A 25,927-nucleotide genomic window follows, 5' to 3' on the forward strand; every position below is an offset into this window, starting at 1 on the left:
AAACGTAATTGAAGAAAAGAAGAAGAAATAGGCGAATAAAAAAGAAGAGGAAGGAGAACAAAGAAATACCTGAGAAGAGAAAGAGGAGAGATGACAGAGAAACGCACAGTTGGCCAGCAAGCCCACGCAACACACCACACAGGTAGCAAAATCCAATTTTCTTTTCAATTCATTCTAATTTCCAGAATCATGTTACATGGCTAATACAAAGGAAAATCAAAACATATTAATGAAAACTAACTGAAATAGAAACTAAATAATCCCAAGCAAAATTTCCTACGTATCTACCCAACCTGCAACCTCCTAAAATAAAGAAAATTAAATAAACAAAATATTACATCCTATGTGGTCTACCAGCCCTTGCCAGACCAGAAAATTGGTTTAGCACTGGTTCTTGGTTTGGGCCTCCAAAGTGGCTCATGTTTGTCCAGCCAGCCTAGAGCAACTGCATCATCTTTCTTTCCTATTTCAAGTACACTTCCTTTCCTATTGTAAATACACTTTTAGTTTCTATTTAAAGGATGCAAGGCCATAGAACCCCCATGGTTTTTAATATTGAATAAAGCTTGGCTTTGGTCCTATGTTCTGTGTGATGCTAAGGTAGGGCTGATGGGATTTCAGTCTAGTTCCAGGTGAGATGCTTGGTTCATATAGTTCTACTTCTCTTCCATTCTTCATCTTGTTCACTATCAACTCAGGTAGTATTTTCTTATTTCTATTTTGTTCTTGCGCATATCCTATTTGCGAAAATTTCAATTTCTCCATTGTTTCCATCTGTGATTCCAAATCTGATTTCATATTTGGTAATCGGAAAGTAGTTTAAACGGCCCCTCGGTTTCAAGTTTTGATTTTTGTGCTCATTCCTTAAAGTCATACTTCAAGTTGAATTTCTAGTTCTTTAATATTTTATCAGATTTGGTTTTCTGTTTAACCTTAGTATTCTTATATATTGCTAAAATATGTTGGTATTTTTAATACTTCTTTAACTGCTGGTTTGAACCCCATACGGTAATGCCATCGATAGTCATTTCTGGAATTCTGTTTTAAGAATCCAATTTCTAGTAGGCTACCCTGATAAAGTTATAACTCCAGATCAGACCATCAGATCAGACTCATATTTTGAGGAGTTATTCTTGGCCATACTTTTGACCATCCACCAGAATTTTAAGCCCATCTTAGTTTCTGATTCCTTGTTAACAAATTTCTCTTCTAATCTGGCTTCTAAACCTGCCAATTGTCATTGCAATTCTGGCGAGTTTCCTTTGGATATGCTCTAGTAGGTACTTGTTCTTCAACTCCTGTTTTATCTCTTTCCAAGTCTTAGTTCACGTCTTCTAACTTTAAGCCTCTTCATGGAATGTCCACCATTCTGTAGCACGATCAGTCAATCGCAAGTAAACGAAGTGAAGCTTCCTTGCCATAGTCGTTTCGTACCAGTTAAAATAGACACGGATGAAACTAAGGTCGAGTTTAACAAATAAGATGGGGAAGGTCTGCTGAAAATCTGAACCTAATCGGATGGCCAGATCAGCAAATAGGCTACCACAAAAGCATTCAGCGAATGAGTCCTATCTGGTTATGGATCAATCATTGGCCCCTGAAAGAAGCCCAAGTACGTGGGAAGAAACCCTACCGTGAATTCTAATAGCCTTCAATTACTGCTACATATAAGAAGTTCCACACTCTGACCACAGTTATTCTTCAACCACTCAGTACCTCAAAACATAGGAATGCTCTTCACAGAAATCAAGGTTCTCATGACTGCCCTTAATTCAGACTGAATGGTAAAATGTAGTTGTGCCTATCTTTTTAGCTTAAAAAAATCCTCCAAAATAAACCACCCAAAAGTGATGTTGGGTGCCTCCTAACCCCTGCCAAATACCCTTGCATCTTCTAAATTAACACTTCACTGATCATTTACCAAGATCAGAGACTTGGCCAAAGAGATGCGTATTCAATCTAGTTCCTCCACTCAGTAAAAGAAAAAGGCTTTGGAGAGAGGGGTTTAAGAAATCACAAGAGATAACATTAAATGCCCTCTCTTGTCAATAAAAAGGTGTATTCACACGCACGTGGGCAATAGGAGGAGAAGTGATAAAAAAAGACACAACAGAGCACATTTTTTTTACTTTAAGAACCAGTAGAATGCTAGGTGAAATGCAATTACAGCATTTGCAATATGGGATGACAACACCATGTTGAAAATTTAAAGAAGTTTTGAGAGGTAACAGAATAATTTGATAGCTTGCATGCACAAGGAAGCCCACCAATGAAAATAGATAAGGTAGGAGCTAACATACATGCCATTGAAAATTCTCGCAATAAAATTATGTACAGAATAGCTAAGACACTATCAAAAAATGGAAAATGCACCATTAGATCCATAAAATAAGATAAAAATATAGGATTTAACATGTATAATGAAATATAAAAATGGCTTGTACTCACCCTCAGATTTTGATGTTTGAGTCTCCTCACCGACACGGCACTTGATACCAGACAGAACAAAGAAAAAAATGGATATTAGCAAGTATGGATATTCTCCTAACTAAGAGTGACCAACAAAGAGCATAAAGAAATTGCAAGAACTCCACAACAATTTCAATGCTTAACTCACTATTTTCCTCTCTGTAGACTCTGTTGAGTAACTCTTTCCTCCATGCTGTTCTCTGAACTGGTTCTCATGCATCCTGAACGTTTAGAATGCTAGATTAGAATCCATGGGTTCACCATTTTCTTCATGAAACCAGTAATTCGACAGCAACACATTCACACTCTTCATAGAGAAACAATGGAAAGAATATGATTAACCAAAAAGAAAGAAAAAAGGAAAAGTGCAGCAAAGACGGAAACCTGCTCTTGCCACTCTTTGAAACACAGTCAGAAGTCAACTGTTTAGCATGATCAATAGAACTTAATCGGTGTAAATCCTTGCTAGCAATTGATTGAGAAGATTGGGCTTCATCCTGCATGGCAAAAAAAACCCCAAACAAATATGGAAAAAAAAATTGCTATAAAGGGAAAATGCAGCATTTTGGTTCTAAGTCAGAGATACTAAGAAACATATAATGAACATCTCTTTTAGGATGTCAGGTTGAGGAGATACAACTTGGACGAGGAATTGAGCCCTCAAGGATTCCAGATGACTCGGTTCATCTTAAAGAGTATGGAGTATGCATCAAGAGTCCCTCAGGTGTGGGGCGAAGTGGTCTGACAGAGCAACGCCAGCAGTATTCCTTGAGTGGGGGACAATGGTTGGGATGGGGGAAGTTGAGAGAAGTGGCTAGGCTGGATGGGGGATTTCGAGAGGGGACCTGAGGAAGTGGAGGAGGCTGGTGAGGGAGAAGGGGACGAGGCGGAGGAGGATGGTGGGGAAGAAGGGGAGGCGAGGAAGCCCAAGAAGGGGGGGCAACCGTCATAGGGGGCAGAGAGGGGAAAGAGCTGGGTGAGGAAGAGAGCTGAGGAGGGTTGATAGTCGGGATATCCAGACGAATTTGTCCAACCATGTGCTGGTTGCGGGTGGGGCAAGGGGGTTGGATTTGGTTTGAGATGGAGTAGCAACCCAGCCCAACAGAGTTTGGGTTTGGAAGGTGGTACAAAGAGGCATGGGGGTAGGTTTAGGTTTCTGTTGTTATTTGGGAAATTGTGACTTGTGTCTATTATGACATTAGCCTTCTTAATTTATAATAGTTTGAAGTAGGGTTACAGTAGGGTTGCAAGTAAATAACAATAAGGACTATACTACCCCTATACCCATGTTACACCCATACCATAGTAAACTGTTACCACACCATACTAATGTTACAATACTCCCCCTCAAGTTGGTGCATAAATATCACACAGGCCAACTTGCACAACATAGGATGAAAAACTTTACTACCAAGTCCTTTGCATAGTTGCATAGTTGTCACGGTGTCTAGGCGACCCAAGGCGGTGGGGAGGGTCCAAATTCAAGGCGACACCAAGCAGGCGATCAAGGCGGTTTGCCTAGGCAACCAAGGCGCCCAAGTCAGCCAAGGCGCCTGGACGCCTAGGCGACGCCTTGACAACTATGCATAGTTGTTAAGGCGCCTAGGCGAACCAAGATGATGGAAGGGGGTACAAACTAAGGCAACACCAACCAGGCGACACCAGAAATCAAGGCGAGAGCAAGGCGCCTGGATGACTAGGCAACGCCTTGACAACTATGGTCCTTTGGTGAGGACATTTGCTAATTGCACACTAGACTTCACAAAAGGAGTGCAGATAAGGCCCAGCTCCAACTTTTCTTTGATGACGTGACGATCAATCTCAACATGTTTGGTGTGATCATGCTAAACTGGTTATGAGCAATACTGATTGCGGACTTGTTGTAACAATATAACATCATGGGAACAGGAACAGGGAGACCCAAATCGCAAAGAAGGCCCTGTAGCCATAAGAGCTCATAAACACCATGTGCCATGGCACAAAATTCTGCCTCTACACTTGACCGAGCCACCAGAGATTGCTTTTTACTGCGTCAGGTCATACTGTTGTTGCCAACAAGGGTACAATATCCAGATGTTGATCTCTTGTCATCTGGTGAACCAGCCTAGTCTGCATCAGTAAAGGCCTCAACACACATGTGATCATGAGGTGAAAAAAGAATACCCTTCCCTGGAGCTGATTTTAGGTACCTAAGAATCTGAAAAAAACAGCTTCCATATGAGAGGCACAAGGGTCGTGCATGTGCTGGCTCACCAAGCTCACAACAAAAGCAATATCAGGCAGGGTATGGGACAAATAAATGAGTCAGCCAACTAGGCATTAATATCTACCTTGATCAACCGGTTCACCCTCCATAATCTTCAAATGGGAGTTAGCTTCGAGAGGGGTATCTACAGTCTTACAGCCGAGCATGCCTGTCTCTGAAAGAAGAACGAGAGTATATTTCCGTTGAGAAAGAAATATACCTTAAGCAGATCGAGCCACCTCAATACCAAGAAAGTAGCGTAACTGCCCGAGGTCTTTGATCTCAAATTCCTTGCCCAGGTAAGCCTTCAAAGTTGTTATCTCAATTAGATCATTCTCCGTGACCACAATGTCATCAACATATACAATGAAGATGGTAAGATGATCACCCACCCATTTAATAAATAGGGTGTGATCAGCATTGCTCTGCTTGTAGCCCACTAACACCATAGCTCGATGGAATCGGCCAAACCAGGCCCTAGGGGATTGCTTCAGCCCTCTTCTTGTAATTCCCCATGGAGGAAGTCATTCTTGACGTCGAGTTGTGGCATTTCCCATCCAAAATTCACTGCACATGAAATTATAACTCGGATGGTGTTCATCTTGGCTAAAGGAGCAAAGGTCTCCTGGTAGTCGATGCCATATGTCCGGGTAAAACCCTTGGCAACCAAGCGTGCCTTGTCCCGATCTATAGTTCCATCAGCATGCTATTTAACAGTAAACACCCACTTGCAACTGACAGGTTTTTTAGGGGGAGGAATAGGAACCAAATCCCATGTGTCATTTTTCCCAAGAGCACGCATTTCTTCAAGCATAGCTTCCTTCCATCTAGAGTCTGCAAAAGCTTCCTACCAATTCAAAGGAATAGTAACAGAGGACAAGGAAGGGATAAAAGACTGATATGAAGGAGATAAGGATTCATATGACACATGGTGAGAAATGGGATGCTGTGTGCACGACCTAGTCCCTTTCCGAACAGCAATAGGTAAATCTAGGGATGCATCATGAGTAGGAGATGGGAGAATCTTATTATGAGATGGAGAAGAAGAGATATTACCAGGCAAAGATGTAGACACTAGATCAGAGGGCAACACTTGAAGTGGTGCAGTGGTAGTGGTCACCACTTGAGGTGTTGGAGTGGTGTCAACTTACATGGTGGGTGTTGTCTTTTTTAGATTTTTCTTGGAGAAAACATGTAACAATCTAGTTTCCCGCTGAATAGGAGGCTCACTATTTGTCTTCCCCATCTCAACCAAGGGACAACCTGCCTCAATAGGGGCAACAAGTGGCACATCTTCACGTAAAGCAGCAAACTCCCCCTGAAAAGGGGCCACCCCAGAATAAAAGGCCTCTGTCTCGTGGAACACAACGTCCATAGGCACCAGCATGCGACGAGAAGGAGGATGGTAGCACTTGTACCCCTTCTGAGTGGCAGAATAACCAAGAAATATGCAACAGAAACCACAAGGATCAGACTTCTCATGAGTGTGATGAGTACGTGCAAAGTAAACACAGCCAAACACCTTTGGGGGCACAACAAATCACCCAATAATAATTTCAACAGGGCAGCGGGAAGCCAAAATCCGAGAAGGCATCCAATTGATCAAATAAGCAGCAAAGAGAACAGCCTCACTCCAATATTGGGCTAGTACATGCAACCCAAACATAAGGGAACGAGCTACCTCAAGAAGATGACGATTCTTGCGCTCCGCCACCCCATACTAGGCCGATGTATCAACACAACTAGTTTGATGTATAATTCCCAAGTCTGCAAGATAGGATTGGAAGGAACCCTACATGTACTCTTTACCATTGTCAGACCGGAGAATCTGAATACGAGCATCATACTGGGTTTTTACCAACTCATGAAACCGCTTAAAACAAGCAAAAACTTCATTCTTCTGACACATCAAATAGACCATGGTAAGACAGGAATGACAGTCAATAAAAGCAACAAACCAGTCGTAACAAGAAACAAAAACACAACGGGCAGGACTCCATATATCAAAGAGAATTAAAGAGAAAGGAACTAAACTTTTAGTGCCCAAACTGGGGTAACTCGTTCTAGTTTGCTTTGCAAAAACGCAAGCATAAAAAAAAAACTGGGAAGGATTACATCTAGAAAATAAAGAGGGAAAAACAGTAGATAAAGTGCCCAACGGAAGATGCCCTAATCGTTGGTGCCATAAACATAACTTGGACAAAGCACCAGTAGAGGAGTCCAAGTGCTCAGGGTATGGCGAGAAAGAAAGAGAGAGAGAGAGAGAGAGAGAGAGGAAAAGAGGCTAGGTTTTTTGGGATCCCAAGACGGATCTCAGCTCTGATACCAAGTTGTTATTTGCGAAATTGTGACTTGTGTCTATTATGACACTAGCCTCCTTTATTCATAATAGTTTGAAGTAGGGTTACAATAGGGTTGCAAGTAAATGACAATAAAGACTATACTAACCTTGTACCCATGTTACACCCATACCATAGTAAACTATCACCACACCATACTATCATTACAATAGTTCCGAAGGTGGGGTGGGTGAAGATAACATTATTGGCTGGCCCCACCTCATAAGACAAAGGGGAGAGGGAGTGGGAGGAGAGAAGGGAGAGGGTTAGAAGATTTGGGGATTCTGGAACAAGAAGGGGGGTAGGGCGAAGGATGAGGGTGCAAGGTAGCGGAGGCTGAGGAGCAGCCATGGGAGGAAAGCACAATGGTTTGATGGAGATGGATCGAAGGACTTACTGGAGGGGAGGAACTGGTAGAGGCATCAGGCATTTTTGGAAGGGAACTTTAGATGTTGTCAATGGATGGCAGGCCCAAAAAGCAATTGCGACCAGCGGTTGGAGGAGAGCTTCAACCAATGGTAGGATGTGCAAAAGACCTTGCCGGCCTGACAGTGTGGAGGTAGTCATTCGTAGCACACATCTTGCTTGAAGGAGTGACCCTTATCATCAACCATGGTGATGGAGACTGGTGGAGTAACATCAGCAGAGACTTCCATACATATAGGAGCGAAGGCAAGTCTATCCATGATCTTGGTTCTCCGATCTGGGAACAGAGGCTTCCCAAGGACTGAACCTAAGATGCTTAAACCATCTTCACACCAATAGTGTAGCGGAAGGCCAGGAAGGGTAATTCATAGAGTAATGGAGCTGAGGTCTACTCAGTTGGGTTGCAGAAATCTGTCCCATTGTCAGAGAACAATAGGTTTCAGGCCGACGTGCCAAAGCCCTCCCTCGAGAGCGGGAACCTTGTCTTCTTCCTCAGAGAACTAGAATATGAAGAAGCCAATATAAAAAAAGTATGTATATTCAACAATACTCGGGGAGATTCAAGAGTGGATGGCAGTGTTTTTAGCAGGAGATGGATGGTTCCTCCCATTCCTCCTTATAATCCGAATGGGAAGAAGGTTAACTTTAAAATCTCATGATTGTTTGGGTTTATTTTTGTTCTCTTTGGGTGATTTCGCCTTAGCTTGATTTGGTTGTAGGTTTGTTCATTTTTCTGTTGTGGAGATTTCTCCTTTTTTTTTCTCCATTTTAGGAGTTTGTTTCTCTTTGCTTCGTTGAATATAATTTATATTCATCCAAAAAAAAAAAAGTATGTATCCAAAATCCCATGAATCTTCCATTGTTTAGTCAATGATAGTTTGACAATGTTGAAAGGGGTTCAACTGCCAATGAAGTGGCTGACCAAGGGGTTGTGCAATTTTCTTGCTTCGATGTCCAGAAGACTTGATGGACAGAGCACCACCTTAGAGTCCCAAACTATGGAGGGGGAAACAGAGCGCAGGGGGAGGCACTCTCCCGAAGGCAAGCTCACCTGGACAAAGAGGGAGCTCCATGGCACACCTCCCAAGGGTGGAGAAGAGTGAAGGGTTAGGCAAGGGTAAGAAGCTGGGGGAGAAGGGAGGATTGGGTCATGGTGAAAGGTTGGGGGAGGGAGATTTGGAGACCCTGACGGTGGCGGCTCCACCCCAGGGCGGCCAGCCATGGAGACAGGCAGGACACTCAAGCTGAGGGGACTCTCAAACTTGAATTAGCATTGAACCTATAAATTTGATTGTATCATGCATGCTAAATCTTCAGAAGAGTAATATTATAGACATCTATAACTACCAAATATAGAGGGCGGGCCTCGGTGCAACGGTAAAGGTTGCTCCATTGTGACCAAGTGGTCACGGGTTCGAGTCTGCAAACAGCCTCTCTGCGAAAGCAGGGGTAAGGCTGCGTACATTATGACCCTCCCCAGACCCCACAGTGGTGGGAGCCTTGTGCACTGGGTACGCCCTTTTTATAACTACCAAATATAATTCACATGTCATATGAAGAAAATGAATGGCCAATGGGCTACCATAGACAAAGAGCTTGATGATGCTTGAGCTCCATCAGTTCTCCCTCTAGCCACATCTGAAAAGGATCGGCTAATGACAGTTCCAGAAGAACCTCCAAATGTCTCAGTGTTTCGTGAATCCAATGTTGTATCCTCACTTTCTTCATACCCACTATCATCGACCCCCCGAAACACTGATGAGAATCTGGTCTCCTCATCAATATCAAAATCTTCATGAAAGCAAAAGCCTCTTTCCTGTTGAATGAATCAACAAACAAGTAAGAAAATAGGCGAAATACACAAACACAAAAAATTATATCAGAAAAGAGGAAAACATGAATACTTGTGATAAGCACCTCTGCTAAATGAAGATCTAGAGTTTCCTCCCCCTCAATTTCTCTAGCTATTCTTGAAGCTTCCCTTTCCAACTCTCTCATTTTGGGACCTCTCTCAAGTTTTGTTGTATAAAGTTCCTCATCAAAGGTACTCTTTACTCCAAACAATGCTTCATTAGTTTCAAACTGATCCCAGTTCCTGGTTAGGTAATAAACTCAAAAAAATTCAGTTGATGCACAAAATTGTAAAGAAATTTTTTTTTTGAGTAAAGCGATCAAAAACAAATAATGGTAAAGAAACAGCAAATATTTATCATACAGAATAGTCTAAATATATAAAATACTACAATACTTAGAAACGGAAAGGAATAATGAGATAGCTGAGATGAGTTATGGACTTCAAATATATTTAACCTAGGTTCCTTCAAAAACTTCAGAAGAAATAACACTAGATTTATCACTTAATAGGGTACATGGAGTTGATTTCTAAATTCCTGCTCACTTATTCACTTGGGAAGGGGGGGGGTAATTTCATTAGTGTAGCAAAGAACAATCACTTTAGCACTTACAGCATTTTTTTTTTGGTGAACAAAAAATTCAATACCAAAACCCCGAAGGGAGGAGAAAGGAGGGGGGGGGGGGGGAATACACAAAGAGAGGGATAAAAAAAAAGGAGGGGAGGAGAACCATACAAGCCCAAGGCCAAGAGGGCCTAACGAGGGGGGCGAAAGATAGAAGAATCTAAGCCCCACGTAACAACAATGAGCCTATTCCTTGGGGAGTCAATAAGAGAGCCATGGGGGAGCGAGAGAAGCCTGGAGCTGACATCGAAGAAGATGGCTTTCCAAATCAGGTCAAGGGACCGAGAGTTGGAGGTCCATCTACGAAGGTTCCGCTCCATCAAGATATGGGATATAACAGCCCCGACCACAAGCTTGCCAATAGTATTACAAATAGAGCTGCCAGAAAAGGACCCAATAAGCCAAAGCCACTCTTGAGCAAAGGGAAGGAGGTGTCTACAGCGGGGCCAAATGGACTGTAAAGCTTTTTCCCAAATAGAAGACGCTAGAGGGCAAGAAAAGAAAAGGTGGTCGACGTCCTCGGTTCCGTTCCAGCAAAGGATACAGGAGGGGGAGACAGGGATGTGGCGGAGAAGGAGAAAGGATTGGGTTTGACATTATTGAGCAGTTTCATGCAAACTGATTCTACTCAAAGGACAAGAAGCAGGCCAAATGATGTCAGCTTAAATAGAGAGAAAGGGTTTGACAATTTATGCCTTTATAGAAAATATGGCCCCAAATACTTAGATAGACTTGGAAGGCTGAACATGATTGCATATGTGACCTGAAACAGTTGGGATATGGCTTCATGGCTGATAGCATGACCTTGTGAAAATACAAACAGAGTTACATCGGTAGGCATTAGTCAAAGTAGTGATGCTGATAAATACGAGGCAACTCTGGAAAGAAAAGGCACTTCTGGACTGCTCTACAATCGATATATACTGTATACTAATAAAAATGGTTATGACTTTCTCAAGCAGCTATAAGAAGCAGAATGCTAGGCAATACTGATTCAGCATATCATAAAATAAGTACAACTAAGATCATTATATCAAGTAAGATACGTGGCATGAACTTACAATTGTAGCAGTACGTGACAACAAGAGGGAAACCCAAGTGAGATGGATAAATAATGTGCAACCTACTTAAATGATACACTTTTTAGTTCTGGAACCTTTAAATTTCAGGCAAGAGATATGACGACTGAAAAATCAAACCTTGAATGTGCTGATTGGCATGATTACATGGGACTCACAAAGGAACTTAAATGACATCATTGATGACATATTTGACTACAGACCCTTGCTTCCATCAGGGAAGATCATTTTTTAACTGATAAAGTCTTTAGTTTTACTTATTTCAGTCCAACTCAGTAGGGTTATTGGGTCATTTAATGACCTACTGCTGAAATATGGGCCATCTACTCAAATGCATTTTACTTTCTAAAACCAATTAATGAAGTTCAAAGAATTAATCTGCGATTGGTTGTAGTCAGAGCGATGCTAGCTAGGCAAAAATGAAAAAAACTAAGAAACTCTTGGTGTAATTTTAGGTACAGCAGTCTTCTTTCTCACATTTATGCTCTGGTTTCTCAATCGTATATGCATTTCTTTATTCTCTGAAACAGTAGCCAACTAGCCATTATATCTTAAAACCATTACTGAGACCTAGCTTTATGCGTAGATAGTTCGATGCTAGCCTAGGCATGAATCTCAAATATCCTAGACTAATTCTAGATATAACTAAAGCTGTAAATCTTCTTTCTTCGGTTCCTGCTTTCTATTATCCTCTGCAACTCTTTGAACTCCTAGAGCTTTCTTTTAATTTATTATTTTCTGCCATTCTTAATTTTGCCAGAAAAATAGCCATTAACTAAAAACATTTACAGAAATGAACAGCCCCAATACATTCCATAGCTAAATATCTTACCCAATTCTCTTTTCTGTCCCACATTTTCTCACTGTCACACGAAAAATCTCTCCCTGCAATTGCAGAAGAAAATTTTAAAATCATCCATTACTTGCCTTATTAAGAGCCAATTATCTATCTTCGTTTTCACAGTTTTCTGCCTCCTCTTTCACACTGAAAGTTAATCCTCATAGTAGACCAACTAAAGCAGCAGAGAACTCGGAACAACCCAATTACACATTATTAAGTGCTTAAGACTCCTTTTTGGCACTTTTGAGAGGTACAGTCTCTAACCTTGACCAATCAATCCCCACCTTTTGCAACTTACCTGAAACTCAAGCTCCTATTATTTCCTTTCGAACTGACACAACTATATAATTCCACATACCAGTTTGATTATTCAATTGACCCTTCAATTTAAATTTCAATTCAGAAAACCGGCTAGCCCCAGTCCCTAGTGTGAAATTGAAATTAATGACCTGTAAACAGAGAATGCAAGATGAAGTTTTCAAAAGGTATGGTGCAAGGGTAGGACCAGAAAGGATCCCAATCAAGGTAGTGACGATATGACGTAGAATCTAGGTACAGTCACATGATAGAAAAAAGTGTATAGCTAGAACACAAGTAGTTGGAATAACCCTTTTTTGTTTTTTTGGTGTCTTTTGTTTTTTTTTTTTTTTTTTTTGTTGTGGGGGGGGGGGGGTTATGGGGGTAAATGGGATAAGAATTTGTTGGGTCGAGTTTAGTTTTCTGAATCAACTTGTCCTTGGTGCATTCTCAAGGGGCAGCCTTTAATGGCTGAACTAGAAAAGATAAGGATAAAGAAGAACAAGGAAGAAAAACTCTAAACTGGGGAGGGGAAGAAAAAGGAGCCCCCCCCCCCCTGGTTCAAGAGTTAAAGTCAATGAAAAAACTGACCTATCAACGAAATCAGTAACTACCATGGTTTGGGTGCAAATGACGAAGTCTAGAAAAGCATCAGGTAGAAGATGTCGAACTCTGTGTTAAGATCATGTAATTTAACATTCGATACGCAGGAAAATCTTGGGAAAAAAATACCATAAAAAAAAGCTGTTGTTTAGCTCTATAGCCTAACGAAGGAGTCCAAATCGGCTCATCTTGTCGAGTGTAGAGGCATATTTCATCCTCGTTTAATCAACTCCAAACCTCTATGAGATCAAAAGAGGTGGGTTGAGGGTTTTTCTTTTTTTCTCCAACTCCATATAAACTAACAATTTTGCAAACAACAACAACAAACTCAGCTTTATCCCAAATTAATGGGGTCAGCTACATGAATCCAAACAGAACAAGGTAGGGGAAACTGAGGTATAAAAAAAATGGAGAATGAGAAAATGAAAAATGGAAAATGAAAATGGAAGATGAGAAACAAAAAGAAAAATGAAAGATGAGTAAGAGGAAAGAGGGACAGCCCCGCAAGTCAAGAGAATCTCAGCTAAAAGGGGTTTGCTACATGGATCCTTGCCCTCCAATATGCTCTATTCAAGATCATACTTGGAACAAGACCTAGACTATGCATGTCCTTCCTCACAACTTCTCCTACGGTCATTTTAGGCCTGCCCCTAGCTCTTTTAGCTCCTTCAATCGGGATCATATCACTCCTTACTGGGGCATCCCTAGGTGATGTAGGACTAGACATGAAGAAAAAGAGGCCAAAACACTGTTCACGTGAACAGTGCCACAGCCCCTTATTTTGCATTGTTGGAATATTATTAGAAGATCTTGTGGGGCCCAAGACCAGATCATGTGAAGACTTTTTAGAAGGGTTAATTTTGTCTATGTGTGAGGATTTAGAAGTTTAGTTTAGTTTCTAATTTTAAATTTAGAAAGTAGGCTTAAGTTTCTATTTTATAGTTTCGAATTTTGTTCCTTGCATGTTGGCTGAACTATAAAGCCTAGTTTCTATTTTCATTAGGTTTCTATTTTTAGTAGTTTCTATTTTCTTTTAACTTGAGGTGTAAGTATAGCCCTCTATTAATTGTAAGGCTGCTATAGCCATTCCCCACGATTTATCTCAGTTGAATAAATGATGCAAAGCTTAAGCACTACATCCGCAAGAAGAAGAAAAACAAGAAGCTGTCCAAGTAGTACTACTAGTATTAGTTAGTTACTTAGTAGTTTATTTCCCATAGTTTTTATTTTGATGTAAAAGTCATGTGACAATTGTCACATGACCCTCTTTTTATTTTTAAATTTAGCTATTTGTTTAGTAGTCATGTGACCTTTTAAGTTGTCACATGACCAGAATCGGATAGGCTATTTTAGGAGTCATGTGACAACTTAAAAAGTCACATGACCTTTTCCTTTGTCAAAGTAATAGGGAATCAGCTAGGGGAATCTTTCCTACTCCTAGGCTGAATAGGTGTAAGGCCCTTAGGCCATTATTTAAAGCAATAGAACCGTGGGTGGAGCTCTTCATTCTCCACTTTTTGAAATTAAAAACTGTTGTTTGCAAGCTGCTGCTTCTCTTCTCTTGTGAAGACTGCTTTGTGTGTGATCAAAGCAAGGTGGGATTGGTGTGTGATCCAATCGACACCTTGCGGTTGAAGCCTGGGTGGTTCAAACAACCTTTCTCTCAAGTTCTCTTCTCCAAGTAAGTTTGAATTCCCCAAACCCAATCTTCTTCTTCTAAACCTTCCATAGCCCAACCCTAAGTTTCCCCTCTTATTTTCTTCAAATTCCCTAAACCTAATTCATTTACAGCCATAACCCACCATCAGAATTCAAACAAATTTGGATCACAGCATCCCCACAACACCTCTTCCACTCGACCTTGACCTCTGCCCCATCCCATCAATAAAACCCTAATTTGGATCACAGCATCCCCACAACACCACTTCCAGTCGACCTCGACCTCTGCCCCATCCCATCAATAAAACCCTAATTTCCCTTAACCTTCATTAAAACCCAAAACCCTAATTTTCATTCCAGCAACATCCAGCCATCATCTACCCCTCAAACCTTGGCCGAGTGTCACTCTACAACCCTGGAGAACTCGACTTTAACACCCTGCCCTAATTCCATCTCTAAACCCTAGATTCCATCACTTCCCTCTTTTCAAAAACCCTAACCTGCTGCCTTTTGAATTTCCTCGCTTCCACTCATCAAAGCATCATTGGACCAATACTGATAGACTTCCCCTAAACCTGCCTAGCATAACCATACCATCAAACCCTAACCTAACCCTAACCCTAATTTGGACTAAAACCCTATTTCTGCCCAATCGGACTGCCTGTTCATAGCAGATCCTGTTGCTTGGCTCCTAGCTGGCCTCCTTGCCACCTAGGAGTCTAGGACTACATTAATAAAAGTTATTTTTCCTGCTGCAAGCATGGTTATTCTCAAGTTTGATTGTGAAGCTTGAAGGGCTGCAGGAGCCTGGCTGGGAGAGCCAAATCCACCTATCCCCCACTTTCTATTTTCTTATCTTCACTATTTTCTCTACCCTTACAATGTATACCTGTGCGGCTGCTGTTCTCTGCTGCTCAATACAATTGCTGTGAAGACTACTTGAAGGCCTGAATCAATCTCCAATCACCTCAAGGACTGCTGCTGCGACATATAACCCAGAGGCCTGGACAACCTTGTGGCCCTGCTGTTCTGCTCTATTTCTCCAGGAAACTTCAAGCCTCAATTTCTCTGCAACCTGAATTCAGTTTCAGCAGAGGTTTGGAGGGTTGAACCACACAACCAGGACCTCCACTCGATCCATTGTTTGAAGACCTAGTTTCCACTGGTTTGCAAGATCTGCTACAACCTTCTACTTTGACTCCATCTCATATCTCAGTTGTTAGCCGTCAGAATAGGCTAAGATTTGGAGCACAGATCCTCCACAACTCCTCCTTCATTCGATCCCAATCTGGTGAAGTTCTGCTGGCTGATTTGGTCTGTAGCTCCTACCTTCTAAATTTGGAGTTAACCTTCTAAATTGGTAATCTTCTTCTACCTTTGTTTCTGACCATTGGAATCAGCTCCTATCTGGAGGCTTACTCCATCCTACCAAGGCCTACACTCGACTTGAATTTGATCACCATCACAAGGCTGAATATCGGGATGCTGTCCACTTTCTAATTCTGATTGGTGCTACTTTGATGTTTTGCTGCAACCTTTATCGATCCTACTATAGAGTGGTTCTTACTTGAACCCCTTCTACATTACTAAGCCTCCGTTGAACATTGCTATTTTGATGTTCTGCTGCAACATTTATCGATCCTACTGTAGAGTGGTTCTTACTTGAACCCCTTCTACATTACTAGGCTTCGTTGAACATGACCAAACCACCTCAAACGACTCTCTTAGAGCTTGTCATTGATCAGAGCAACTCCCAAGTCAGCTCTAATACGATCATTCCTTACTTTATCCTTCCTAGTTTTTCCGCACATCTATCTTAGCATCCTCATCTTTGCTACACAGCTTCTCAATATGATATTTCTTAACTGCCCAACACCCCAAACATCATAGTCGGTCGTACAACAGTCTTACAGTCCTATAGAACTTTCCTTTAAGTTTTAAAGGAATACGCCGGTCACACAGAACTCCGGACCATAGTTATCAAGGCGACGCCATGGCGTCCAGGCTCCTTGGTCGCCTTAGACACTTAGGCGGGCGTCTTACCGCCATGGCGGTGTCACCTTAATTGTTGACCCTCTAAAACACCATGGTTGCCTTCCCTCCTTGATAACTATGCTCCTGACGCACCTCTCCACTCCATCATCCTATTTTAATTCTTTGTGAAACATCATCCTCTATGTCACCTTCTTTATTTATGATTGACCCCAGATATCTAAAATGTTCACTTTGCGATATCTTTCTTTCCTCAATTCGCACCATATCGGTATCCATCATAGTGTGACTAAAATTACACATCATATACTCCGTCTTCGTTCTACTAATCTTAAAACCTCTTGTTCCAAGGTTGATCTCCATGGACCATAGCTCTAACTTAGCGCCAATCCCTACTTATGTCTCATCCACCAAAACGATATCGTCGGCGAATAGCGTACACCATGGGACCTTGTCTTGTATGCTCTTGATTAGATTGTCCATAATAACCGTACACAGATAATGGCTTAAGGCTGATCCCTGATGTAACCCAATCGTAATTGGGAATTCCTTACCCTGACCTCCCACAGAACTCACACTATTCACCATGCCCTCGTACATATCTTTAATTACATCCAAATATTTTCTTAACACCCCTCTCTTTAACAATTTTGCAAACATATCTTCTAATATGTGAAACAGTTTGTGTGGATATTTGACATTTCAAGATTGCTGAGGTAGTTTATGTGTAAGTTACAAAAGGTTCAAGATTATTATCAGAAAATAGCATCAAATGATAATGGCTCTTGAGTCTTAACCATGGAACAAAAACTCGATCGAAACCTGTCGAAACCATCGAGTTAACTCGGTTTCCCAGGTTTCCGAGACGAGTTGAAGGGGGATTTTATAAAATCCCTGGATTCGACCAGGTTTCGATGGTTTCGACCAGTTTCAACCATATTTCGGTGGTTTCGACACATGCCCATCGAAACTAGGGGAAACTTGGCTCGAAATTTGGACAGACAGGTATTTATGCTAGAAACTGCCAGAAACCAGGACAGACACTTAGTTTTGTCTAATATCATTAGTAAATGTTTCATTTACTTAAGATATTATTCATAAATAAGCAACTACCCCCTATTTGAATCCAATAAAAATAGTTAAAAAATAAAATTCCAAAAGGAAAAAAAGTCAACCCCCCAGTTCAAGAACAAAAACTGGATTTTCGACAGTAAGTGCAATTTTCAACTTTCTAATGCTGGGGTTTTTCTCAAATCTAAAAATTCCATAAATGTCAATATGGCAAAACATTGCTAAAAACCAAAAGTGCGGTAAAATATTCATTTGTTTTGATATCCAAAAAAATATTTTCATTCAAAGTGATTTTAACAGCATTCGCACACACCAAATTAAGTTTGGCTGGAACATAACTCCTTTAATATAAATGAGATTTAAGCAATCTTGGACTTATTGGAAAGCTATCAAAACAAAGCTTTCTAACAAATCCAAGATTGCTTAAATCTCATTTATATTAAAGGAGTTATGTTCCAGCCAAACCTTATTTGATACCATGTCCAAGAACAATATACAGTATCAAACTTGGATCAAAACCACAAGTAATATTTTTAGTGTTCTCTATGTGAAACTAATGCATGGATTGAGTTTAAAATGTCAAAAATAGGCAGCACAACAAGAATCAGGGCAAAAAATCAACTTCTGGGCCTCGAAACCAAGGTTCGAGTTAGCCTGGAGAAAGTCCCAAGTTTCAACCGAGATATGGTCGAAACCGAGACGAACTCGTTTTCTGCCTGGTCGAAAGCCGAGTTTTAGAACCTTGGTCTTAACACATTACATGAAATTCATCACTTCAATAATCGAAGGGGAAAAACCAAAGAAAGAAAAAAATATATATAATACATTCAATCAGTTAAATCAAAAAATTAAACTAAAGAGAAAAATAAGTAAGGTAGAAGCATATGTTGAAGAATAAAGCAGACATGACAATTACTCCTCTAACTAGAGGGTTCTGACTGGGGTTAGGTTAGCCTAGGCTCAACTTGACCAACCTTGACCCGAGCATGTTTTTCATTATGCTGGGCTGGGATATATTTGGGAATGGCAATCCAACATCCAGTTTAGTGTCTATTTCACAAGCATGTACAAGTAATATGATGTCTGATAAGTACTCGTAATAAAAACCAGAATAGTCAGTTAGATTAGGTTAACAGACCTAATAAAGGCCAGACTTGGGTCAGGGTTGAGATTTAGTACATTTTCTAAGCAAGATTTTTTTTTTCTTTTTGTTGGGGGATTGTTAAAGGCCAGACTGAGGAACAATAAGAATAGAAGAACAATAGTCACAGTAGGTCCAGAGGATTCACAAAGAATCACTACACAACCATATGCCATTATAATTCAATCCAAATCCCAATGAGCCATTTTAACCACCTATTCCAAGGGTTATCAAAAATATTTTCCAATTCAGGAAGCTGTAAATCATCTTCAACAGGGGTCCAGCGCTCCAGTTCCCTCTGCACGTCAACATGATGAGAATGTGATATCAAGGAGTCTATCATAATATCTTTCCGTTTTTCACATTGGAGCCCATTTGCTAATCCATCCCCGCTCAGTGGCACACCCTGACATATAGAATGAGAGCAAAAACAACCAGAGTAAGAAACCTATTTAGACAGCTTAGCCAACAAATTAGAGGACTCAGTCAGCCACTAGGATCATAACTTTCTGCTTTCGACAATACAACTACCATATATGACAGAATATTAGTCCACTGCTCCTCTTTAGATTAAAAAAAAATTATTGTGGAAAACCTGATCTAACTTTCCAATATCGAACCCAAAACCAAGATGATTGACCAAATTCAGATAAGAAAACAGTGGAACCTTTGCTATAATTTGAACCAATTCTTTAGCAGGTATTATTAAAGTTTTGGATGGAGGCTTCCCGATAGACTCAGAAAGAGACTTCTGTCCTCTGAAGGAGCCATCCTTGATTAACCTCGCCATTTTCAGGATAACTCCTGGAATTAACAAACAATTGAATATGAGAACACATATAGGGAGTTCTAAAATTAATACATTTCTTTTCACAATAAGATGTATGGTGAACCTCTACAAATTCCGAAACAAAGGTATAAAGTGGGAAAACATATTCAGAAGTAATGACACATACCATAATCTTTTTCAGCGTTTGTTGCATGAAATATTCCAGAGAAACTAGATCCATTTTTCACCTGGACTTCCACGTGATGTCCAATAAGGCATGTTGTCAAATAAATTAGCCAATCACGTGAAGGACTTTCGTAACCCCCAACTTTGCTGCCATTAGGTGCTCCTACACCAAGAATCCTATTAGAGCAAAGCATGTAATAGAATAAAAATTTCAGTTAGCAACTCCTACCTGCAATGGTAAAACTGTTCGGGTTTGACTTGCCAGAATGAGGCTTACTATCTAGCCGACTCCCCATCTCTCTTTCAACTCTTCGACGACCAAATCCATTCGCAGAAGGCCTCGGCTGTACAACTTGTTGCAGGCTCATCCTCCCCAACAGCTCTATCTAACTAGAAATCAGTTAAAGAAAATAAAATAAATAATTATGTAGTCCAAAAGTATAATTTAGATTGCCTCATGTTTTGAAAGCCTATATAATGATAAGCAACTAAAAGGATTGGTTAACATGGAGAAACAGGAAGAATGCTGTCACATGAGGTTTTTCAGTAGCCAACAAAAAGGATTTTATTTGTTGATAAGAAAGAACAGATATCACATATAAAAGCACAGATATGATCCTAAAACAGGAAGAACAGACTTCAACTTAATTACATTTTCCCATGAGAAGATAGGGGAAGTAAAATCCCTAGACTTAAATTTTTTTCTGCTGTGCTCATAGTTGTCAAGGAGTCGCCTAGGCGTCCAGGAGGATTTTTTGGGGTCTAGGCGGCTGTCGCCTTATTGGTATCAAACGCCTTGGCCCTCATTTATGCCAAATATTATATAAGTAAATATTTTTATATATAAAAAAACAAAAACTAGATTTTCATTTACTTAAGATATTATTCATAAATAAGCAAATACCCCCCTATTTAAATCCAATAAAAATAGTTAAAAAATCAAAAAATTCAAAAGGATAAAAAGTCAACCCCCTAGTTCAAGAACAAAAACTGGATTTTTGGTGATAGGTGAAAATTTAAACTCTCTAATGTTGGGGTTTATCTCAAATCTAAAAATTCCATAAATCTTAATATGGTAAAACATTGTTAAAACCAAAAGAGCGGTAAAATATTCATTTGTTTAGATATCTAAAAAAAATATTTTCATTCAGAGCGATTTTGACAGCATTCACGCACACCAAATAAGGTTTGACCGGAACATAACTCCTTCAATATAAATCAGATTTAAGCAAACTTGGATTTGTTGGATAGCTGATTTTGTGCTCTACCTGATACAAAAAGTCTCGTGTAAAAATAAAATATATATTTGACCAGTCAACCTTCTCAGAGAACAATAACATTTCTTTAAATCGAGAGCAATTTAATTACTTATAGATAAGATCATATTTTCTAAGAACAGTATAAACCAAATGTGAGACTAGGTATACCATGATAGTGACTAATTATTATTAAAGGGCGTACCCAGTGCAAGAGGCTCCCGCCACTACGAGGTCTGGGGAGGGTCATAATGTACGCAGCCAAACCCATGCTTTCACAAAGAGCCCAATTCCAAGACAATATAAACCAACTATGTTTTGATTGTTTCAAACTTCCAATAGCTTGCTTCTTAAGTTCTGCTGTCTTCTAATTCTATGTTGATATTTGATGACTTGATATGGCTTAGTATTGTTTTTTGATGACTTGATGTGGCTTAATGTTGATTTTTGATGACTTGATGTGGCTTAATGTTGATTTTTGATGACTTGATGTGGCTTAATGTTGATTTTGATGATATTAGGTATATATTGTAACATACTAAATATTGTTAGAAAAAGAGTGGGAAATAAAAAATAAAACTTGGGCGTCTTGGTCACCTAGACAACGCCTAGGTGGGCGCCTTGTCGCCTAAGCGCTTAGGCACCCCTCCACCGCCTTCACAACTATGGCTGCGCTCTGTTTCTGGCAGTACTTGCAGCCCTCAAAGTGTGAGTTCAAGTGTCTCCTCAGATTTAAGTCTTCGGGTCTGAAATTCCGTATACTAATTCTTCCCCGGGGTGACCATAACTGGTTAGTTTAAGATCAAAGAATCTCTCTGTTTCAAGATTCAAATAGATTCCACAATTCTAAAAAAAGGCGTACACAGTACACGAGGCTCCCGCCACTGCAGGGTCTGGGAGGGTCATAATGTATGCAGCCTTACCCCTGCTTTCGCAGAGAGGTTGTTTCCAGACTCGAACCCATGACCACTTGGTCACAATGGAGCAACCTTTACCGTTGCACCAAGGCCCATCCTCAGATTTCGCAATTCTAATTTCATTATTTCTTATATTAATTTCTCGTTGTTGGTTTGAGCTTCTGTTGATTGGCAATCAGAGAACAGTGGGTTAGCAACTTAAATCTGGAATTTCATGGAGAATGGATGTAAGGTTTGATCTCTGGATCAAATTGAAGAGGTCTGGTTCTATTGTGTTTCCTGGTTTTCCATCCCGAGTCCAGACTATCCAAAGCTTGAATTAAAAAGTTTCTATTTAACATATAACGACCAATTCTTGTCAGTAGCTTTAGAGTCCCTCTTTTCTGAGTTCTTTTCTGAATTGTCCCAACTCTGAGTTTATAATTTAGAAAGGTTCTTCTTTCCATAGTTAATTATCCTTCCTCGCCAGATTCTGTTTTACTCTTCTGAAGAGGGTCCAGAATTGTTCAAAATTTACAGATTTGGTATTGTTTTGTTTTGTTTGGAATTTATTAGTTTACACGGGCTCTACACGACCTAATTAGGTTTTTGAAACCCTAGGTTGCACCAACTTGTGGCAAGTTTAGCCATACATTTGAAGATAAGTAATGTAGAAGAGGTTCAATTAAGAACCACTCTACAGTAGGATCGTTAATAGTTGCAGCAGATCATCAATAATGGAAGCAAATCAGATTCAGGAGGCAAACACCAAAATAGAAGGTAACAAATACTAGGCAAATCAGCGGTGAGAATGGGCTCTAAGGTTGATCGAGTGGAGTAGGCAATGAGGAGAATATTTGCTGAAAGTTTGGTTCAGTTCTGGTGGACAGAAGGGGAGATATGAGTTGGGGATGAAAATATAAGGTTGGTGCTGTAAAACAATCCAGCCAATAGAATAAGTAATGCAGCATCGACCTCGAACCAAGGAAACCAGCGGGAGATCGATTGCAGCCAAGATCAACACTAAGGAATAAATTAAATAACTAAAAATCTCTTTCTTTTTATTGTTTTTTTCTATTACACATGAATGGAGAACATAAAGGATAAGAAGAGAAGGGGGTAGGGGGATGGCTCTCTCAGCCTAGGTATCTCACCCACAGCTATCCCTGCTTTTGAAACATGGAGTTTCTCCCATAACCGATGGCAACAAGACCTGAAAATTCTTTTCTCCAAATCTGACTTTCATAAAATCTGATGCCTTTTAATAGGCAGGCTTACAATAGAACTTCCAAAAATAAAACTAAACTAAAATAGAAACTCAATAAATTAGAAACTGCTAAATCCAAGAGAAATTAACTAAATCTACTTGGCTTTATAATTCAGCCACAAAATAGAAACTAATAAAATAGAAACTTAAGCTTACTTTCTAAATCTGAAATTAGAAACTAAATTAAACTTCTAAATCTCCACACAGACAAAATTGACTATTCTAAAACAGTCTTCATGCAATCTAGTCTTGGGCCCCACAGGATCTTCTAATAATACTCCACCAAGGCAAAGTAAGCGGCTGACACTGTTCACGTGAACAGTATCACGACCTCGAACTAGAGAAACCAGCGGGAGATCGATTGCAGTAGGATCGATACAATGAAAAGAAGAAATTAAAACTGCAACTCTTTGTTTTTTTATTCCTACTTTTCGGTTACATATGATAAAGAACATAAAAAGGATAAGAAGAAGAAGAAAAGGATATAGAAGAGAAGGGGGGTAGGGGAATGGGCTTCTCACCCTGGGTCTCTCACCCACAGCTATCCCAGCTGTTGAAACATGGAATTTCTCCCATAACCGATGGCAAGCTTGGCCACAAATTCTATTCTCCAATTCTGTTTTTTTATTATAATGTGATGCCTATTAAGTATTAATAGCTTAGGCAAGCTTACAATAAAATAGAAACTTTCCAAAATAGAAACTAATCTAAAATAGAAAGTAACCAAACTTAAACTACTTGGCTTTATAATTCAGCCACATGCAAATAAATTAGAAACTAATAATTATAGAAACTAAGTCTAATTAAAAATAGAAACTTAAGCCTACTTTCTAAATCTAAAATAGAAGCTAAACTAAACTAAATAAGAAACTAAAATAGGAGAATATGCACCCAAATTACTGTTCTCGTGAACAATGTCGCATGAACAGTAACCCGTGTTACTGTTCACGTGAACAGTATTTTCTGACTTTTATTTTTGTCTTCTTCTTTAAGCTCGGATTTGCATCAATAAGCCAAAACTGGGATCGAGTGGGGTGGTTAGTGGTCCGGATCTATGCTCCAAAACCCAGCAGATTTTGATGGAGGAATATGGAGATATGCACTGCAGTCTTGAAGTTGCAGCAGGAACTGGGGGCAGAACTGAATCCGCAAGCTGTGAATAACCTCCTTATACTGATCAGCAACAGCCATGGTATGAGATCTCGCCAAGATCTCGATAATATCTCGGTTTTTTGGATTACCGAGACAAGATGCCTAGCGAAATAAAAAAATGTCATTATCTCGGCCGAGTCTCATTTCGACCGAGATATCACCTAACCCCCAACAGAACTCGATCGAGAGATCTCGACTATCTCAGTAGTTTCGGTGAGTATTTCTCTGGTTTGCCAAATTTAACTCAAAACTTCATCTTTCTTCTCAATTTTTGACGGAAAATCACCGCATAACTTCAACAAACACGTGGAAACGTTGATCTACATCAAGAATCTTAAGATTTGAAGAGGATTTGCACATTTCAAGTCTAAGGTAACACTTTTCCCTAAATCTCTTTTTTCCCAAAAATATGTTCAAATCTTGGTGGTTGTGTGTCAATTTAATATATGTCACACAACTTTGGCCGATCTATGACTTCATGGAGTCCGATTTATTTTTCTGTTATTAATTTTTTTTAACTTCCTGAAAAAAAAATGAATTTCTTGCAAAAAGAAATTGAAAAAATAGGGTCAATAGTAATTGCACGGAAGTGATTTTTATGTATGTTGGACACTGTTGGATGCTCTACGGCCTCACAGAGTCACTTTTTTTTTAAACCCATAAATCTATATTACTCTATTTTTCAGAATTTATAAAATATTATAAAAAAATTCAAAAAATATCAAATATTAAGGGAAAAACCTGTTTTGTTGGAAAATTATTTACAACATATGTACTATATGTCAAAATTAAAATGGTGTCAAATGCATCATTCCATTATAATGTTTTATACTATAAGGTATAATTATTTTTAACAGAAATTCTAAATTTTATTCTAAATTAAGAAATAAATACTAGAGTTAGGGGAAAAATATGATTTAGCTATTTGATTATTTTAGCAGCTTGACATTATGTTTAATAGTTAGTAATACAATACTTTAAGTCTTTAATACATTACTTTTTTTATGTAATAGTGTAAAAAGTCAGAGATTTGCTATACAATGGCTGACTATGGTGAGATAGCATGGCTACATGGAGACCCAATGCCGGCAGATAAAAAGAAATCCAAGTGTCGATATTATGGGGAAGTTGCTTAATTCTAGAGCATTTAGCGGGTGGGTACAAGGATGTGGCCAAATGCACACAAGTTCCTTATGAGGTGAAGCTATAGTTAGTAAGTTCGGGTACGGCAATAATACGGGAACGAATACATACGACAATTAATCGACCCACACGGCAATAGTTCATTTTCAAAAATTCGGCGCAATAAAATGTGTACGGCAATGATACGGTACGTGTTTAATATATGTTTTAATACGGTTGCTCTGAAATAGTACGGGAGCAAAAATATGGGTATCCAAATAAATAAAAAAATCTTGAAAGTTTCTTTAAAAGCTGCAATAATTCATTTTATTGATACCTATTCATTAAGAATAACACTCAACTGGCCACCAAAACTATTAAACAATTGCACCACCCAACCATTTATAATCAATAAAATAAGAAAACATTAACATAGAATTTTATTACCCTAATAGAATACAGAAACATACCAATTTGGATATAGACTTAGGAGGATCAAGGGATTACTTTTCTTACAAGCTTTGTTATCATTGCTCCCTAGACCCTAACTGTAAAATCCTTTTCTTGAGATCCAAAGGACTATAGATTTAATTTGTGAAGCCAGTGGAGGGCCACCATGACTTTGATCCCATATGGACCA

The 25,927-nt window shown here is 39.6% G+C and overlaps 1 protein-coding gene across 7 annotated transcripts in view; it reads right to left on the reverse strand.

The window, feature by feature from the left end:
• Positions 1 to 25,927, reverse strand: part of LOC122669030 (polyadenylate-binding protein-interacting protein 4-like) — a 56,101-nt gene that overhangs the window by 18,263 nt on the left and 11,911 nt on the right. For 5 of the 7 annotated variants that reach the window (XM_043865651.1, XM_043865646.1, XM_043865644.1 and 2 more), the window contains 9 exons: positions 19,824 to 19,984; positions 19,596 to 19,757; positions 19,307 to 19,443; positions 18,855 to 19,045; positions 9,397 to 9,574; positions 9,062 to 9,295; positions 2,854 to 2,966; positions 2,618 to 2,690; positions 2,449 to 2,488 (listed from right to left, as the gene is read on the reverse strand). In XM_043865651.1, coding sequence (XP_043721586.1) covers positions 2,449 to 2,488; positions 2,618 to 2,690; positions 2,854 to 2,966; positions 9,062 to 9,295; positions 9,397 to 9,574; positions 18,855 to 19,045; positions 19,307 to 19,443; positions 19,596 to 19,757; positions 19,824 to 19,962 — 1,267 coding nt within the window. In that variant the 5' untranslated portion in view covers positions 19,963 to 19,984. Of the gene's footprint in view, positions 1 to 2,448; positions 2,489 to 2,617; positions 2,691 to 2,853; positions 2,967 to 9,061; positions 9,296 to 9,396; positions 9,575 to 18,854; positions 19,046 to 19,306; positions 19,444 to 19,595; positions 19,758 to 19,823; positions 19,996 to 25,927 lie in introns of all 7 variants that reach the window. The other 2 variants (XM_043865648.1, XM_043865647.1) reach the window with 2 other exon arrangements.

This window comes from Telopea speciosissima, chromosome 7 (assembly GCF_018873765.1).
Source record: "Telopea speciosissima isolate NSW1024214 ecotype Mountain lineage chromosome 7, Tspe_v1, whole genome shotgun sequence".
Taxonomy (NCBI): Eukaryota; Viridiplantae; Streptophyta; class Magnoliopsida; order Proteales; family Proteaceae; genus Telopea; species Telopea speciosissima.